Below are 20376 nucleotides of genomic sequence, written 5' to 3' on the forward strand. Positions count from 1 at the left end.
AATTAGCAGTGGAATACAAACACAGTCTTTCCACACTGGCAACACACATTCATAGTAGTAAAGAATCAAACAATTAATCCCTCAGCGACTCCTTTTCAAGTTTATACATGCAAAATATTTTGCATGAGCTTTGTTACATTATTAAGAATAATTTGATATTTTTTTTTCATTTTAAAAGCACAAACTAATTTATCTACAAAGAATTGCAAATAGCTTCTTTAAGCTTTGTAGCATCAAGTATGACATTCAATACTCAAGGTTCTCCTGTTGACACACTTAACTTCATAACACACCTACGTCAATACTTTTGCAGCCCTTCACATCAGAAAAAAATAAAATAAAAATCAAGGGTAGCTACACAGGACAGGGTAAAACTAAAGGATGAGTCTCGATTAGCTCCTTCAAGACTAAAAACCTTCCTTATAAATCTCAGCATCGGAAAATCCAGAACACAAAGTGAATACCAAACAGAACTTGTATTACAATCACAACAGCTTAGAGTTTCCCAAGGCTCTAGGCTAAGTGTACTTCAAGGATGAAGCACACCTTACAAATCCATGCTTTCACAGATGCATGTTGTCCTTTGTTTCTTGGGTAGTAGGAGGAATTAACACCACTTCAATATAAAGAAATTACATGTGAAAAAAATACTGGTTATAGCCTTCAAGTACAAAGCAATGTCTCTCCAATGCCTGAATAACAAATCCCCTTGACAACTAATGTCACAATCAACAACCCAAAATATTTTAAAATGCAAGAGAAAAATAGTGGAAAAAAAAAATACTAAAACCATAGAAGATAATTATGCAAGCCAGAGGCATGTTCATTGTCTAGTCCTTAAGTCCACCAAAATAATAAAGCAGCCAAATTCAGCTCAAAAAAATCCATCCCACCCCCATCTTATTTTTCAATCATTGTAGTTTAAGGGCTGAAATGTACATTAAAAAATTAAGAAGGTTTATTGGTAAAAACATGCTTTTATACTTCATTTATAAGCTGATATTGATACACAACACCAAGAACACTGGAACTACCTCTCTCTTGTGAAATCACATATACAAGTTCCACTAGCTTGAAATACTTTCGCCTGTCATTATACAGGCACATTAGATCCAGCATTTCCACAGACTAATACGTGTCTGGGGTGTTGTTTTACATTAGTTTTCAACTCATTAGGCAAGATTTAAAAAAATAAATAAATTGCTATAAAAAATAAACCATTTAATTATATTACATGTGCTTGCTAAGTAATCATATATATAACAACAAATTCTATTACATTTTTTTCATACTCTACTAACATGAGTGTAAATGGCCATGGAATACCTTAAAAGACCTTCAGTCAAGATTTTTACTTTTCTTTCTCATCTATTCTTTCATTACCCAGTAAAAAATATGCAGCACAGCATCCCACATGTGTCACAGGAGTTTGTCCTCCCAACAGATGAAAAAATGTAATAATCCAGACACCACACACTAGGAACTGGGTCCTCCCTTATCACCAACTAGCAGCCACTTTCTCAAAATGGAGTAACATTTCCTGAGATCACAAGCATACAGATCAATGACTCTGAAAGTTACTCCTAGGTTATAGATTAGAGAACCAGAACTCAGGAGTGCTCAGGTACTGCACAGGACTCAGCCAAAGCTGTTTGAGGGCAGGTTCAGCAGGATGTAGTTACCTGACCTTTTTTGACATCCTTGCATTACCCAGAGCCCTGCACTGCCGAGGCTGATATAGTCAGAAAGGCTGACTTAATCTTAATGTAAAATTTCATTTTGCATATGACATACGTGCCAGGCTGCAGAGACTCTCTGGTTAGAGAGATGAAGATTTGGACTCTCTCAGGGAAACTGTCTGAAAGGAAGGTGGACCTTTCTTCTTTGAGTTACCATATCAGACTTGTGAGAAAACAAAGCTGACATCTTGAAAATTCCCAAGCAAAACACACATCCTGGGAGGGTCTCCGAAAGGATGTTCTTGGTTTCCTGTACTGATGGGAGTATCTGGCAGATACCAGCAGGCACAGAGAGCTGGCAGGAAGCCACCAGGTTGAGGACAGGATAAGGCAAAGAAAGGCTGGCAAAGAAAAGAGCTGAGCCAACACAACAAAACCTTTTCAAGAAAGGGAGAGGGAATAACAGCCTTTCACTTAAATCTTACTTAACACCTGAAGTTTAAATCCCACTCTCAAACCAGGATCATCATCTGGTAATATACATGACAGGTTCAGAAAGCATTTAGGAGCATATAGGAACAGGTATATACCTACACAGAGGAAACATTAACTAAATGAGAGAAGCAGCAGTGAACAGTTTGCTTTGTCAATACAAGACAAAGTATTGTTCTTGGCAAACACAAGCTGGCACACAATCCATTAACATTCAGCATCACCTTCCTCTCCAATCACACTGCAGAGTTTGTCACTTTTTGAACTTGTTTCCTAAAACAAAAATAACAATGTTTAAGGACTTTACTAATCAGTGTCTGAAATACTTTAGAGGCTTGGGTGGAGTAAATACAAAGGATTATTTAATTTTGGTAAGCACTACTTACTCTAAAGAAGTTCTTTCATGTGCCACATCTGACAAACAATTTTAGTTACAGCATTAATATTTAAAAGGAAATATTCTCAGCTCAGTGCTGAAAGCATCTGAAGATTCAGCCTCATGATTTATTTAAAAAAAAAACAAAACAACCTTACAAGGCCATGAACATATTTTCACTGCAAACAGCTGCTCTTAAGGCTACAGACCTAAAACTTACTAGGATGCAAAACAAGATAGATCATTGCCTCATATTTAAACAGTAAAGATCTAATTAACAGTATAATTCAGAAGAAGAAAACATTTATCATTTGCAAGATGTCAATCTTTCTAACTACTTAGCCATAATGAACAGAAGTCCACCCTACTGAACAGAAAAATGCTGTTGTATACAGAATATAAGAATGAGAGGAACAAAAATACTGAACTTCACTTGTACCCTGCCTCTTACATTCGAAATAAAAACATAACATATAGATGACTCGGTTATCATTTACTGATTTTGAATAATCACTTGGGAGAGAATTAAAAGACAAACAAAGAATGAATGATGCAATCTCTTGGTTTCAGAAGTATTTCTGTTTAAATCTTTGTCTTCACCCTAGAGACTTCAAACTACAATTATTTTTTTTTTTGGGAGGGTGGGAGGGAAGGGTGGGGGCAGTACTTAAACCTAAGTTAACATTGCTATGTTAAACAAGTTCAAATTCAAATCAGACATGAATGATTTACCACAATTTGCGAAGACATTAAGTCAAACAATACTTGGTATCATTAAATTCAAGAATTTAAGAACCTTATCAATTCATTTTTCTCCATAAATGTTTCTTCAAGTATGTGTATTAAGACAAAAACATGGAGTTACATTACACAAAATATAGTCATACTTCTCTCTCTATGGACATAGGTTATTTTAACAATTACTTGGAAATCACACAATTACACAGTCCTCAATACATCTGTGCCAAGACATCTTTAAATGAGGCATTAAGTGTGGATTAATTAAGGATGCCATACATATTTGTAAGATCACCAAGATTTGTTTTTTAAATTAAAAACACTAATTTGAAGTAACAGTTTAAAACTAAATGTTCTCCATTTAAATACTTCAGAAACTCATTAACTCTCTCTAAACACCAACCAATCTGCTTATTCCATTATTAGAAACAAAACTTCTAAGAATCATACACCAGGTTGGTGGCTACAAAAAGTAGTATTTCTCCTAAGTTTCTGTACTTTTTAGTTTCCCAGAAATTCAGTGATCCTTTTCAATTATGAAAGTTTTGCTGAAAATCTTTGCAAAAACATTTTCTTCCAACTTATAGTCAAACGGCTACTCTCTAGATAATTACATGCTACCTGCAACAGTGTCCCTAGAGGCATTTGTTATTTTTATGCTAAAGTGAAAGAAAATCTTTGGAATGAGAGGTATGAAAAAAACTGTAGAAGACTTGAAAACTGAGCTGATCTGGCATCACCTTCACCCTCACAGTACATAAACCTAAATCTTGTTTTGCTGTAATTCCCTTTTCAGAAGAGATTCCAATAAACATGTTTGACTGGCACATACTATGTCTGAAGTCACCAGTTTCTTCGGCATTTTTCACAAAAATAAACCTTTGCATTATGCAATTAATTGTCTAAACTGACCTGGAACTTTTATCTAGCTTATCTTCTCCCACAAAAAAGCCTACAAGCTTATTCATCTGAAGATTACTACAGGCTACAATTCTGATCACAACTGTACTTGTATGTATTTGTAGAGATGATGCTTTTTCCCATTGTTTAAGTGTCTCCATTTGCATTTTTTTTAAGCATTCCACACAAACATGATTCCTCCTCTAGTAAATGGTACTTCATATAGAAGTATTGTTTTTGTGGTGGTGGTGTGGTTTTTTTTTTTAATCATCGCTTTGATAAGACAACATTTTAATTAGATTTGATTATTTTTTGTTAAAATAAGAAATTGCTATGCCTTCCTATCAAGACAAATCCTCCCCTGACACTGCAAGGATGTTGTTTCACTTTGTTGTCTTGCAGGTGTTTTTCCAGATTATACTTAGAGGAAGCAGACATACCCTCAAGTACTGTATGGGCTCCTCCAGATTAGTTTCACAGTAAGTCTCTCAAAGCTCAAGTTGCTCCTAACAAACAGCACAGAGCTTTACTAAAAAAACACCCTCAGAAATATAACTACTTAAGAGTATCACCAAATCAACCTTCCCATCTTTCCCAGAATGGCCAAAAGAGAAAGCACTACCATGAAGCTGGCAGCAGGTCTCTACAGTGTGGGGAAATTGTAATGTCCCTCCTGTCAGGCCAGCAGCTGCTGCTTGCTGAGTATTTCTTTCTCCCTGCCACTGACCATGTTCTAGATTTTGAAGTCCACACACTTAGGATCTGTAAAATACTGCATCATCAAGAAGAAAAAAACCAACACATTCACAGGGTCCTAAATCTATAGTTTTAAAATCCTAGTCTGCTATTGAAAGTATAAGACAAAGATGAAGCACTGGAGCCAGGACCAGAACCACTTTACCTCCTAGGTTCTACCATGGACATCTGCTGGAAAGGCAGCATCAGCTCTCTATGCTGAAATTCAGGAATATTTCCTCCCTCAAACTCAGAAATTACAAACAAATTAATGAAGCACAAGCCTGAAATGTTGCAGATCACTACATCCCCACAGTGCTGACTCAGATTCTGACAAGCTATGGCAATATATGTCATGTCACTATGCTGCAGATTACTTGTTGAGTTTTCAAATAACAGGTCTAGTACTTGGTGGATAAACCCCTGAAATTACAGAATCAACCAGACTGGAAAAGACCTCAGAGATCAAGTTCAGCCTATTATCCAACACCACCTGACAACTAAACCATGGCTCCAAGTGCCACATTCAATCTTTTTCTGAACACCTCCAGGGACGGTGACTCTACCACGTCCCTGGGCAGCACATTCCACTGGCCAATTACTCTTTCTGTAAAGAACTTACCTCTCAGCAGTTCTACAATTCAAATAAAATGAAATTGTTATTTTTTTAAGTCTATTGAGTGCTTCTTCAGACAAAAACTTTACAATAGGCAATAGGATGGGTGTTAAACTATTAACATAAAAAATGTTGGCAATTGTACCTCCCAACAGCATCCATTCTATTCTTACCTGGTAGATATCAGAAAGGCTGCTGCTTCCTGAATCACTAGTGATGCTACATCCTGAGTGACTAGATGAAACGTGGGTCACCTGTGGGTGGAGACTGTCAGTAAGGTGCAGCTTTGTGAAATCTGCAGGAAGCTATAGGTGAAGCAGAAAAAGCATCATTACTATTTGAGCAAAATTAATTCAAATCATTTATGTCACATTTCACACTCTGCCAGTACCAAATACAAGAAAACCACTAAGGTTTACACAGCATACAAGTTGGAGTTTTGCAGGGTTTTAAAATCCATACAGAGGTCAGCAAAATACAAACAAATTGCTGCAAATAAGAGACTTCAAAGCAACATGTATCTGAGGACAAACACCAATGACGATATAACCCTTATACCAAAACCATTCAATATCTTGCTATGGGTTTTGGAAAAAATTAAAGCATGTATGAGCATTGTGCTAGTTTCAGTATCACTGGTTTCCTGTAGAAAAACCCCAACAAACCAAACAAACCCCCAAACAAACAAACAAAAACCAAACAAGCAAGAAACCAGAAACCGAAAACAAACTGCTGCTCTGAATTTGGCTAACTCTTTTGCTTCTGAAGTTGACAAAGCAGATTAGAGACAAGCAAAACTATGACTCTATTCTATTCTATAAAATCTAAGCCACTAAGGTACCCATTATATTTTGAACCAAATATGATGGTAAATAGGGAATGTGGGAAGACTGACACATCCTGAAAAGTTTCCTCATGTATGGTGATTAAGAAAAAAAAATAATCAAGAAAAGTATACTTGATCATTTAACAATCACCAAGATTTGTGATGTCTAGTTTTATTATTGCTTTATACACACAGCTCCCATGAAAAAACTTAAACTGTAAACATTGCCAGACTATGTAAACTAAACTCTGATAAAGGAAAAAGGTTGCTGTCTGAAGAAATACTTAAATGGTGTTTCAGGGGAAAATTACTCTTCTCCCCCAAAAGCTTGCATTCTAACACTAGTTAATAAAAGTATGTTCATGTGTCACTTTTAGTATTAGATAGATGTATCAGTAACTTTAAAAATACTTGTTCCACTTTTTGTTTGATTGTTTCAACTCAGACAGGCAGATACTCTCTACGGAAGTGTGTTTGCAACAAGAATGTTGTATACTGTGTATCCATCCACATCAGTTATGAATGCTGCTTTGGTGCTATTACCATGCTCCCTGAATGGATATGAAAATAAGAGCTCGTTCAGCATTGAGGTATAAGAAGTCGATCAGTATGGAAAGTTAAGACAGAAAGATTATCTGCAAGTCACAAGAGTGTGCTTGAGAAAATTATTAGCTCTATATGGCTAAAGGTACTGACAGATTTTACTGTTGTTTGCCTGGTTTAAGTCTGTTTATGGGACATGCCCTGAAAGAACATTGGCTTTGGCATTTGTGGCAAAAGCACAGACAACTGGAAACCTTAGTCTCATTTAGACTGACTAGCATATCCTACTCTAATACACCTGAAAAGCATGATTGGATCAGTGATAATAGAAAAAGTCTACATTTTAAACACTTTCCTAATGTTTTACCTGAAAGAGGAACTAAAAATAGGAAATAGACATTAATGATTCTAAAAGTAAGCCCAGAGCTAGTTGATCTTCATACACCAATCAACAAAGAAAGGACTATTCACAAAAGCAATACTTCAATCTATACAGCCATGGATGCTGCCTCCAGAAAAATCTAATTATGTGTTCTACTGCTGATGATACACCAGAAGGAGAAAACACAGTACGAAGGAGGGCATTAGTTTAGGCATCTGTTGTCTCTGCTACTTCCCTTCTCAATCTCTAAGTTTGAATTAGCACAAAACTGAACAGTATTCACTGTTACTACTTTTTTGTGACTCCTAAGGTAGAATGTACAGCAAACAAATCACCACAGTTTTTGCAATATGTCAATGAATATTCCTGAAGTACATCTCTTAAAATTAAAACAATCCAGATTTATTACCAAGTAGAAGTTCTACAAACTCAGACATATGCGCAAATCATCAGTTTTGTACATTTAATGGTAACTCAAAGATACATGAATTTGTGAGCTTTACATTTTATAAAGGAATAACGATTTCAACAACAAAATAAATACTAACTCAATAGGGAAGTGCATATCAACACAGTCTTGCCCCCAAACACACTGCTTTCATAGTGCCCTGAAAATATTATTTACTATTAACAATTATATGTATTTTTTATCAGTGCCATAACAGTTCTTTGAAACTTCAAAGTAAAGCTACTTAGTATGTTGAAAATTAAGCTCTAGCTGATATAATAACTGCACTTAAATCTTTTAAATTTATATTAAAGATTTATGTTTTGTTGCTACACAGGCAACAGGGCTTCCACAATAACTGATGAAATACATTGCAAGTAAAAGCAAACCTCAGTTGTTTTGGTTGCAGACAATCAGCTGAATGTCTGGTGATTACTGGTTTCAGAATAACTCCTGAAGTCAAAGCCATGCTGCATAAGCTGGACTTGCCAAGTGGTGACAGCAGAAAATCAGAAGCAAGCATTTTACTTAGGGCAACCAAAGTAGTCACTTTGATCCTAATCAGATAGGACTACGCACAAGCAGAAAGCACATGCTCACATCTTCACAGAATTACTACATCTCTGTGCTACGTGCCTGAAAGCGACATCCACTTGAACTGCTCTAGCCCCAAATAAGTTAAGGCGAGAACTTGTGCGAGTGAAAAGAAAAACATAACAAAGCAAACCAAAAAATGGCAAAAAAATGAGACCAAACCAAAACTAAACAACCCCATCAAAATTAAATAAGCTGAAACTTATATAAGCTGAATGTGAGCTCATTGAAACATGCTTGTGAGAAATACAAGCTTTTCTCTTAGTCAAATACTACTATTTAAAATATTTAAGTACAGAGGTGTTTGCAATTGGAAAAAAGAAACACTGATGACAAGAAGCAAAGTTCTTAAGTCCTATTTTCAAGAGCCTCCACCTGCCACTCCTAACAATGTTCTTACTCTAAGCAGACTAAGAACAAAATGCAAAGCTCAACAAACTCAGTTGTGCCAGCAACCACCTTAAAGTTATCTGCCCCAAACCAGAATATTTACACCTAATTTCTTGCACTGGAACAAGATTAGAAAATATCATCACAAAACCATGCTATTATACCTAGTGAAGAAATGACTAGCAACACTAGTCCCTTTTTGGGAAACATGACAGCTAACATCATTACAAGTGCTGTGCTACTGAATATCACTTTACTATGAAATTTTAAAGCACACTTTGCTTGTATTCAACTTCAACTCCTTTCAAAAGTTTAGTACTGAATTTAGTATAGCAGTAAAAATAAAGGTTTTCTTATAGTATTTTAAAATGCATACAAGCTAGATCTAGCACATGCTTTTGCCTACTGACCACGTGGCAATACTATAAAATCTAATGACATACCCTTTGCCTCAGTACACCACCTACCACAGACTGAAGACACCAAATGGCATCAGATGCCATTTTTATCTTGTTTTCCATTACATTAAATGATGGTTAGTTTTAAGGAGTCAAAGTAATAAGGATCAAAAGCAGCCTGCATATTTTACATAACAAACAATTTTTCTGCTATAACAATAAACTAAGATTTTGTTGAAGAATATTTCTTAACTTTATTACTGAATACTTGGAGTTACACCATCAGAAGGAACTATCAGACAGAGTAAAAACACAGCAGAGTAATTTAGAAAACTTAATATAGTTTCAAAATACATTATACAAACACTACATTAAACCATTAACAGTTGGATAAGTACCCTGATAACCTATTTCCAGTACAAACTTTACAAGCAAGAAACATTAAGGCTATGTATGCATAGATCTGATGAAGGGGCAAATGTTATTCATACAAAACATGAACTGATAAAACAGTTAACACCAAAGCCCTAATCTATAAAATACTAATTTGACCTCTAACAAATAAAACATTTCATGTACCTGTTAAGTGAGCATGTGCATGTACATGCACACATTTAAACAGCTCACACACATGGATAGAAGCTAGAGAATAAATAGAGCATCTGGGAACTCCCAGTTTTTACTTCTTGAAAAGCCTAAAACAAAGGAAAACTTAAACAATTATGTGAAACTATCTTAGGGACAAAAACCTAGCTCCATTTTGAACTGTACAATACCTTAAACCCTATCACATCATCTTATCTTCGAAGCAGCATTTGATTATTTCCACTCTCTCAAACTGAGTCACTGCTTTATGCGTGCAAAGCTAACAATTACTTTGCTCTGAATACGTTCCTCCTATTTTAAGAACATCATGATTTTCTCCTACCCTACAGCATGCCTTTGCCTATAACAAAAGGCATCTTCTACTGCAACTTCTACTCAAGAAATCATCAGGCTTATCCTACTAATGCAGTATCTTAAAAACAAGACTATATTTTCAGAATATTTACAGGACAAGAAATTAAACTATTTGGATGTAGCACAAGGGAGTAAGAAAATAGTAAAATACAAGTGCAATGATACCAAAAACGTCACTCCATTTAAATAGCCTTCCTTTATAGGATTTTCTTAAGAGTTTTTCTGGTCTGCTTTTTTTCCTTTTTGTTTTTGTTTGGCTTTTTTGTGCATGGAGGAGGGAGGTTGTTTGTTTTGTTAATGCTGTTATGTGTAAAAACACAAATAAAAGCAACAAGAGGAAAGAAATAGAAGAATGAAATTGCAAAATACAAAAAGGAATTCTGGCTGGAGACCTCCAATATACCACTTATTCTAGAGCAAACATATCAGTAAGCATTTCATAAAAACACCTTCTACTGAAGGCTGGTCAATGATTTATAAAAGATTATAACACCTGCAAATTGAATTAAGTACATCTGCAGTACGATGGAATTAACATTCTGTTATGCAGTCCCTGATGAACGAATGACCCTATAGGTAATTAGGTGCCACTAAGGCCCAGCAAATACAGCAGACATAAGACAACATAAAAATATCACCTCAATAAACTATTTTCACATTCTGAAATTAAAGAAGCAAGTAAAATGTGATTCCTAGGCCTCTGAACACACGCATCTCAGTGCTTATTCTGTACTGTCTCTTTACTAATAAAATATCCAGTCTTATTAATCAAATGATTATTTAGTCTCACAAAACTAAGTAATTGCAAGTTATTTTGGTATTCCCTATCTTTACATAAATGAAGAACAACAACTTCCAAACAAAATAAATACTGTATCTTAGTCTTTCCCATTTTTTTTTCCTGCACCAAGACAGAAATTTTAAAATACATATTGCACTACAGGAGTCTAGGTCACCAATCCACTATTCTTCAATATCCTATCAATTAACATTTTATTGCACTATTTTATGTAAATGGTCATGTTTATATTAAATGTTTCTAAGTCCATTGTATGCATTTTAAGGACACACCCAGTTTTATGATATTCAGTGACTGAAGGAAGAAATAGTTCTAATAATGGTGGTTATTCATCAACATGCTATTTCAACATGAGTCTTTCACTAACCAAGACAGACATCAAGAAAAACATTTTTATGGTTCAGTGATTTAAAACAGCAGTCAGTGTAAGTAATTACGGAATAATACAGTAATTTCTATTGATTCTGTCTACAGACATGATGCAGCCTGACATGTCCAGCGTAGAGTTAAATTTAAAATAAAACAGTTTAAACTACATGTAGCTGAAATTAGGATGCAATTCCCATGAAAGCAAGACTTACTTTTACTTAGGAGTGGGATGCGAATTATTAAGAAGTTTCTATGTATCTTCCCTGAAAACCAGCACGAGTTAAATAAAACCCTTCTGATTCAAACTCTATCTTCTTTATATAATTCATTTTATACAGTAATATCTCATGATTTTTTTTAATCTCCTAATGTTCCTCAAATAGACATCTTTATGTGAATCTATGGCTCAGACTTCATGAGGCCCTCTTAAAAATGTTCTTTACCTTGAGTACAGCACAAGACAACTCATGTTCTGAGAGTATTGTATTTGGGTACTATTGCTGTTAAGCAGGTTTTTTTACATAAAAAGCTCACAGCAGAACATCTCTAACAAAACCAACCAACCAAAAAACAAACCAATAAACAAACCAACCACCAAACATACCAACAATTTCAAGGATCTCATCTGGTAAGCTCTTAATATTTTCCTGCACTGATACTTTACTATAGCTAGTCCCCCACAGAACTGTTGAGAGGTTTAAGCTAATGCAACATGATCTGCTGGTCTCAAAGAGAGAGACAGAGACAGTACCAGCGAACTCCATTTTGCTTCCTTTAAAAATCACACAACGAATGCCACTTACTGTACATCTCATAGCTCTCAGCAGCTAATCCTATGAGCATTTAATGCATTGAACATAATTATCCATTGCTTGAAGGATTATTGACTTCTGCAGAGGGACTGAGGTCGAGAAATGTAAATAGGTATCTGGGGAATGGAGAGAAGCTCTCAGGGACAACTCTTTTCAAAGCAAAAAAGTATGCAAAGCGTCACTGATCCATACCCATTCGTATTTAACATAGCTATCTGTTGTAGGAACAGGTCTATTAGCATTTCTTTTGACAACATTTGTGCATCAGATTTAATGCAGCAGTAAATGTGGAGAACAAAGTTAATAAAACTGTCTTTAGAGAGAGCTCTCTCTTGGGAATAACTGATTTTCATACTAACATAATGCACGTTCCAGTTGATGTCTTCTGACTGCTTTATAACATACTGCTGGGCTGGAAGCTAAATCGCATAATTTCAGGACTTTTGGAGACCTATAGGGCTAAATTTTGAACTCTTTAGCCTGCTACAGGTAACCATGGGAGAGGACGGAACAGAGGACCTGGTCACAAAAGTTGCTTCCACAGGAAATCAGACAGAAGATTTATGCCTAAGGATCTAAAAGCACGAGAGTTCAAGAACATTTTATTTGGGCACATATATTTACAGAAAACATTAATTCAAAAATATTCAAGGAAGACCTTTTAAATCCTGGAGAACGTTTTAAGTATGTGAAGGATGCTCATGTACACTTCATAGGCAGAGTGATTTTGGTTTTCTTATACAGCAATCTAACAAGTGGACACGGGGGATGCTCAAGAGCAATTACACCAACAGGTAAAACTGACTGCACCTGCAGCCAGGTATTATTTCCAGTTTTAAAGCACCTCTCAGGATTGAAAACCACTACAGACAAGTAAAGAATCTATCCCAAAGGTGGAAATATCTATCCCTGGCAGTTTTTAAATGGCTAGAACAAAGCCTTATGATCTGTATGCATTTCAAGTGTTGATGCCTCACATCAGAAAGGCATCTTCACATGCTTTGGATTTATACCTGATCATGGAATATCTAATTTTATGGCTATAGCACTCTAGCCAACCAACTTATGAAGGGTTATGTTGGTTTTGAACTACTGCAATTTACTACTGATCTACAGCACTGAACTTTACTGCACTGAACTAATAGTTTTCAAAATAAATTAAAATTTATTGATTCTAGAACAAAGAAAAATTAAATCAAGGACTACCCCAAGTGATATTTGTTTGTTGCTTTTTTTTAAATGGCATATGAAAAATTGTAGCTATACAAAACAATAAAATCAAAGTATTCTCTTTTCAAGCAGGAGATGTTGGTAAGAGTGCGAAGAGACACACTTGGTACAAAGGATGAGCAGGACACTCTTCTGTGAGAGCAGGATGATTCCTACTTGGACAAAGATGAATAAAATGCTGTATGAGAAAATGAAGATCATGTACTTTGAGACAAAAATTCCAAGAATATAGGAACTCTTCTCAAAGTAATTTTTGACAGATGAGTTTCAGTGTATTCACTAATCAGAAGGTGACCGAACTGTTGAAGTGATTAAGCAGAACTAAAACCTAATGACATCACAGCATGTATCATCCAGAAAAATGGAAGTTTTGGGCTCTTTTCCATGGCCCCAGAAAAGGCCTTAATTGGCAATGTGGCACACATTCCCACCTATGTATTTTCAATAAAGATGGACTTAAAGCCTTACACGTACATAGATTCAGAGAAGAGCTATCAGAATTATCTGAAGAAGAAAATCTAGTATCTAAGAAAGTGCAAGAGAAGCATGGCTTATTCAGCCCAAGCTGAGAGAGAATATGATCACAACCTAGAAACAAGAAATATTTCCAGTAAAAGGCAATGCAGGTGCAAAGCCTAATGAGCAGCAAGTTGAAAGAAAGTTTCTATCTAATGAATCACCGAGATTCTCAAAACCAGGCTCAACAGGAGCTGTAGTAGAGAAGACTTTCAAAATGAAGCTTAGACAGTTATGAACATGCTGTGTAACAGTGTGTAGTGGCAGTGACCCAGAAAATCCCTTCCAGACTCTAGTCACTCCTTCCAAACAGAAAAATCTGAAACAAGTCTGTATTTTAAATATACTTATCATTCAAAGGCTAACCAAAGGAGGTTAAAAAAGGCAAAATTTAACACAATTAACATTGTAACACTTTAGATACTCCTACAGCTAACTTCTTAGTAGAGATTTAAGGGTTGTACACTTACAAGAAAAATAGTTTTAATAGATACATTGGGAGTTACTGTGCACAGATGCAAAAACTGGAGACCTCTACTTGTATACTGAAATTTACTGCCATAAAATACTAAACTAACTGAAAGAAATTTGATGAAAGTTTGAATGGTCATGACAATTCACCAGCAATCAAATGTATGTTTTTTGTTTTGTTTGGTTTTGTGTGTTTGTTTTGATGTTTTTTTTTTTAATCTTTTATTTCTGCAGCCATGTCAATGCCACCCTTGGAGTTTTAACTAAAAGATTATCTTTGCTTTATAGTATCAAGGAATACTTGGTTTGAGAAGTCAATTGTGTTTGTTTTGGCTTTTTTTGGTTGGTTGGGATTTTGTTTATTTTGATTTTTATTTCCTCCCCCCTTCCCCAATGCAATGATTCTGCTTTCCAGTAATAAGCAATAGGAAAAGAAGATGCTTCTTCCACTGATGACTGGTCAAAATGTATCATGTACTACATCTAATTGTTTTCCATGTGCTTGTTCTACAATGGAAGTATCACTGTCAGACAAGGAAAACAGAGGAAAAGATACACACTGTTGCTTCCACTTAAGCAAAAAGCCCTGAAGAAATCCAGGATCACAGGATGCATATTCTCAACACACAAGAGGTTAATCAAAGCACTTGCTCAACCTTGTTTTTAAGAATATTCTGATTGCAACATTTTTCATATAAAGCAAAAATATGTATTACTTGAATCAAAGTTCTTGGATTCTGAATTGCACATTTTGTATTTCAAAATGACACTTTTTTTAATGGCTGGTAAAAAGTAAAATATTTTTACTTACAAATGAAGGTGATACTTTTCAAATACGGCATTTTTTAAAAGAAAAGTTAAAGATAATACTTATAAAACTGATGTACAGACAGCAAAAAGGTTTCATATTTGCATATAACATAATATCTGTAACACCTCACTTTTTCTGGATAACAAAAACAGCACAGCAATGAGAACTCAAAATATTTTAAATAACAAGCATTTCCCTTTATGCATGGCTAATGTTTCAAAATCTTAAAACAGTATGAATTTACCCTGTCTATGATTCCAATGCTATACTCACATACCTACTATTTTCAAAGCTTTAATACAGAGTTTATGAACTTTGAAAGTGCAAACTATACTTGTGCCATAGTAATGTAACAGCATGTTGCTATAACATCCCCACTTTCACTTGCTACATGATTCACATTTTCACTCATAGAGTAGCATCATAATAATGTTAAAAGCGCATTCACATAAACACAAGTTCTTAAAACTGTTCGTGTCATTATGAGTTCCTAATAACCCCAGAATCTGTCAGGTAAAACAAGATTCTGACTTCTTTGAATGACTACAAATATTACTAGTTGGGGCAAAAGATCTGTGGGTGCGCTCACTATGATCACAGGAAGGGAAAACGTAAAAGACCATGTTTTCTTCTTTTCCTCAGTCTTACAGTAAGTGCAAAGCCATGTAAAATTATTTACATAAATCAACACAGAACCATCTTTTACGTAAAGCACATTTCCACTGAATTTTGAAACACCCTGCTGTGTTTTTCTGTGTGGTATGGCAGTTATTCAGAACTGTAATTAAAAAAAAAAAAAAAAAAACACAAAATCACACACCCCCAAAAAAACCCCAATACTTTTCCAAACATCCAGAACACATCCATAAGACAACTGTTTTCCAGCTTCCTTCAATGAAGAAACAAAGTAAGAAGGCCCTACTTCGTGCCTTCTAGAACTATAGCTAATTCTAAGCAAGGAGACATCATCAGTTGAATTGAAGCACCATGTTACTCTGCCTAAAATGCTGACATTCAGATGTGACTTCCAGAAATGTACCTAATTGTCTCTGTGCAGGTGTGCATACAGAATTTAAATCACCCCTTATATTCTGACCATCGATCACTAGCACACAAAAAAACACCACCCCACACGAAAACCCAACCTCACCACCAAAAAACCCCACCTCACCACCAAAAAAACCCCACCCCACCCTCCCCCCCAAAAAAACCCCACAACACACCACCCCACCCCCCCCACCCCACCCCCCCCCGCCCCCAATTCATGTAGCAACATATATTTTACTGACACCATGAAACATTTCAGTGGTGCCTATTTAGGAAAAGATTTTTAAAGTGAAGATTGCCAAAGCTGCAGGAAGAAAAACATAAGCAGCACAGAAATCACCTGGAAATACTAGGACCAATATCTGGAGCCTGTTCAACAAATATAATTAGTGAAACTCATCTTTTTGCCCTCCAACCTACCAGAAGATAAGCTAGAGAGGCCCAGGATACATGTGTGCGCACATCACTGACTGAGTACGGTCATATTACAATAACCAGAAAATTTAAGAGTCAAATTGCCGATTTAGGACAGTGCTAACATGTTTTTTCCTAAAACACCTTATGGTGCAAGTGGTTAAGAAGGTTATTTCATAAATGGTAGACATTTCAGTCACTTACTACATTAAACATCTCCACATGCTCAACTGAATAAACTGCCAGCTGGAACATTGAACATCCACTTAACACAAAACCATATTACTTGAACTCAGGAATTCCTAAATTTAGTTTTCCCTGGGTACCATTATCACAGAAAGAACAGTAACATACAATACTAATGGAAATGGCATGTGTAGGAGTAACATTTAGCTGTCTAAAAATCCCATTCCTTCCACACAGTTTCTGTATACTACTGCGGACACCCATGCCACTGTTTGTGAAACTGCACTTTTGTGCAGCCTTCAAAACTCCCTGCATAACAAAAATATCTGAAATCCCTTGCTCTAAAGCACAAGAAACCTCTTTGCAACCACACACAAGTTTGCAAAACTCATATGCCAACAGGCAACAACAGGTACGCCTAGCATACAGTCTTCTACAGTTAACAGAAAAACTAATATTGTCTTCATTTTAGTTTGCTTTTCTATTCTGCTCCTTCAGCTGTGAGTAGCTTCATTTAAAAAATAAAAGTAAAAAAATAGCTGAGTCTTCTCTGTTGGTTTAAAAATTCAGTGGACCACCAGTTCCAGACACCATGTTAATTATTGAAGTAGGACATAAATTCATGCATTTTCCTTTTCCTCATGGTTCCTTATATATGAGGACAACAGTAAAAATCCTCCTACTATATTATTTATGGATAGCTCAAACAAAAGCTTTCTCTAGTCAGCTTATTATTCAAAGGTCATAAAACCTAGCTAAAAATCCACCGGTGATGTAGGTCAAAACTGAAAAGGTAAGTGCACCAGGGAGACATATTCAGGTCTGACATCTGGCTTTTTCCTGAGAAATCCAGAAGAGTAAAGAGCTATTGCCTGTCAAGTATTTGGAAGATTTTTTTTTTTTCCTCCTAGCTTGTTATCAGGAATACATTAAGTTTTAGAGGTCAAATTGCACCTTGATCAAGGAAGCTGAGAGAGTGCACAACACACTAAAAATGTCATTGAGTGAGAACAGGGCTGATGGTCCAGCTAGGATAAAGCTAAGAAATAATTCCCACATTTTAGTTCAGATATCCCAAAATCCAGAATGATTTTTTTTTCCCCCAACCACAACCAAATGCATCCAGTTTTCAGGTACAATGTCTTTCCGTCACTCCATTTTCAAGGCACATTGATCTAATGTTTCAAGTAATATTAAATTTATGCTCCAGTTCTGCAGCCATAGTCTCTTCTTCAGGCTCCAACTGTGCCCTTTCAAATCATCCTACTTTAGACCTTCCTGACAGTCATGTAACTCCTACAGTATTTGGTAGGTTGTCAGGCACACAGCAGCAGATAGGCATTTAGGAAACAATGCTAAGGATGGGAGTCCTAGCAGCACAATCCAGCTCCCATTCTCCTGGCTCTGCAGGAAGAACAGTGGCATAGAACAGGCAAAGCCTATTTATAAAGCAAGCCAACGTGACTAAATACACAAAGGGAGTAGACCCACAAAATAGCATGACTTCACTTTTATGAAATAATTCTTCAGAGAAGGAAAAACAAAAAGCTTTAATCCATTTTTCTTACTTGCAAAGTCACAGTTTGGAGTCAAGCTATAAACTAATAAATCCTACCCAGCCAGTGTGTCTAAATGACCCAGTGCACAGCACCTGTGCTTGTAGGCAAGCAAGCTGAAAGGCTGCAGGCAGACAGAATGAGGCTACATTTATAGACTGAAAGAAATCATGGCTTTGAGGAATTTTGACCACTGGGTTATTGTCTGAGTTTACAGTGTAGCTCCTGTCTGTCCACATACCTCTGACGATCAATTACTAAGAGGATGCATTACTGCTACCAAATGTTGGCAGCAGTTGGCAACATTTGAAATAAGTTACCTACATGTAGGAAGTTACAAGTGCTAAAACATTTTACCACTGCCATAGCATTTGCCTGTTTATTAAAAGGTACTAAATGCAGCTATAATGTAATATTTAGCACTTCTTTGTATACTAACTCAGTAGCTTGCTTTTCCTCTATTTTGAAAATCAATTGGCTCTGGATTCAAGTCAAGAAATTGAGGCTGAAAGAGAAGGCTGGTGTTAAACTGCTTTTTATATTCCCAGTCCAAAGTAGAAGCATCATCTCCACTAGAAGCTGCAAATGCTATGGAGCCATGCATGTATTTGAGTATAGAGTCACACCCACCTTCATATTCAAACCAAAATCTTCACATTTTGTTAAATAGTTGAGTGTTTTCTGATGTTTTTTTAGAGTAGTCACTAAACTGGAACTCAGAAGACATGTAAAGAAAAATCAGAAAGGCCCTTCTGAACTAGAGAAGGGACACTCACACTTCCATCCACTACTCAGCACAGGAATGACAAAGTGCAGGAACTACTGACATTTCTGAAAGACCAAATTATTTGATAGTTTAAGGCACTCCAGACTGCCTTTCACTGTAATAGCAGCCTACAGAAGACATCAGCTTGTCTGCAGATAACACAGGACTCAGGAAGAGCTAGAAAACTAGCCAGGTTAGGCTGTGAGGTTTAGTAGGCTGCTTCCCACTACTTGCAACAGAGACCATGTTCACAAACACTTTGTTGTCAGTTTTTTAACCAGCTTAATGTTTAGACCAAGTAAAGAATGCCAGGTTAGCTAAATGCCATAAAGTTGGTTCATGGCATATAGCTTCACATCTGCAGTTAGAGCAACCCAAAACCACAAATGAAGCCTTTTGGCCAAAGGCTGAACATACATGTCTGCATATTTTCATACTGGACTAGTCTAACAACCAAATCCAGCTTCACAAATGCAAATTACAAACAAAACCTACATAAAATTTAATCCTTTTTTCCCCATTATTTCACCAAATGATTTGAAGCAACAGGGGGAAAAAAGACAATACAAAAAATGAAATTGGCAGTAGCTCATCTGCACTCCTATGTTTCAGACATACTAGCAACTAAGTAGCAACACTATTTGTGTCAGGTGCTATGTTAACATAAGGCTATTTATCTTCAACATCACCCACATAAAAGCACTGCAATCTGTTATCCTTCATCTACCCTTCTAGTATTCCCATATAAACACAGGTTTAGGAAAGAACAATAAACACCCCTGTAAATTCCAGCTCATAGGCACAGGATCAGCTTTCACAAGCAACCTACTGAGTGAAGACTCATTCAGTACAGTTTATGATCCCTATGGTTGTCAGTTGAATCATCACTATCTCAAAAGGAACAGCAAAGAAGACAATTAGCAAGTTGATAATATTGGAGGAACGACCAACCACCCAATACTAGGATATTGTATGGGTGCCAGTTAGTCTTCAGTAACAGTTAGACAGACTAAGCATGCTGAAGTTAGAATCCTAAAGGAGTCATCCCACACTTCTCTTGCACTACAGCTAGACAACTTTTAAATACCTTACAGAAATGAAGTGTGGCAGGTACAAGATTCTTTGCTAAAGGTTAAATCTTGAGACACTAATATTTTGTTTCTCTCAAATCTTGGATACTAAGTATACATATTATGCATATCATCAGGTCTTTGCAGTCAGTGTTATTTATCATCCATTGGCAATAAAGAAAACTGAAAACACTGTTTCAGTATTATGCTCACCGGCATGAATCCCTGAAATACCCTACTATCAAAATGTTT

General features: G+C 36.1%; 1 protein-coding gene across 4 annotated transcripts in view; it reads right to left on the bottom strand.

Moving 5' to 3' along the window:
• Positions 1 to 20376, bottom strand: part of RAPGEF2 (Rap guanine nucleotide exchange factor 2) — a 171232-nt gene that overhangs the window by 38228 nt on the left and 112628 nt on the right. For all 4 annotated transcript variants that reach the window (XM_068137182.1, XM_068137183.1, XM_068137181.1 and 1 more), the window contains one exon: positions 5710 to 5841. In XM_068137182.1, the coding sequence (XP_067993283.1) occupies positions 5710 to 5841 (132 nt within the window). The remainder of the gene's footprint in view (positions 1 to 5709; positions 5842 to 20376) is intronic.

Source organism: Melanerpes formicivorus, unplaced genomic scaffold (assembly GCF_026170545.1).
Source record: "Melanerpes formicivorus ecotype bairdi unplaced genomic scaffold, bMelFor1.0.p_v2 SCAF_4, whole genome shotgun sequence".
In the NCBI taxonomy this organism is placed as follows: Eukaryota; Metazoa; Chordata; class Aves; order Piciformes; family Picidae; genus Melanerpes; species Melanerpes formicivorus.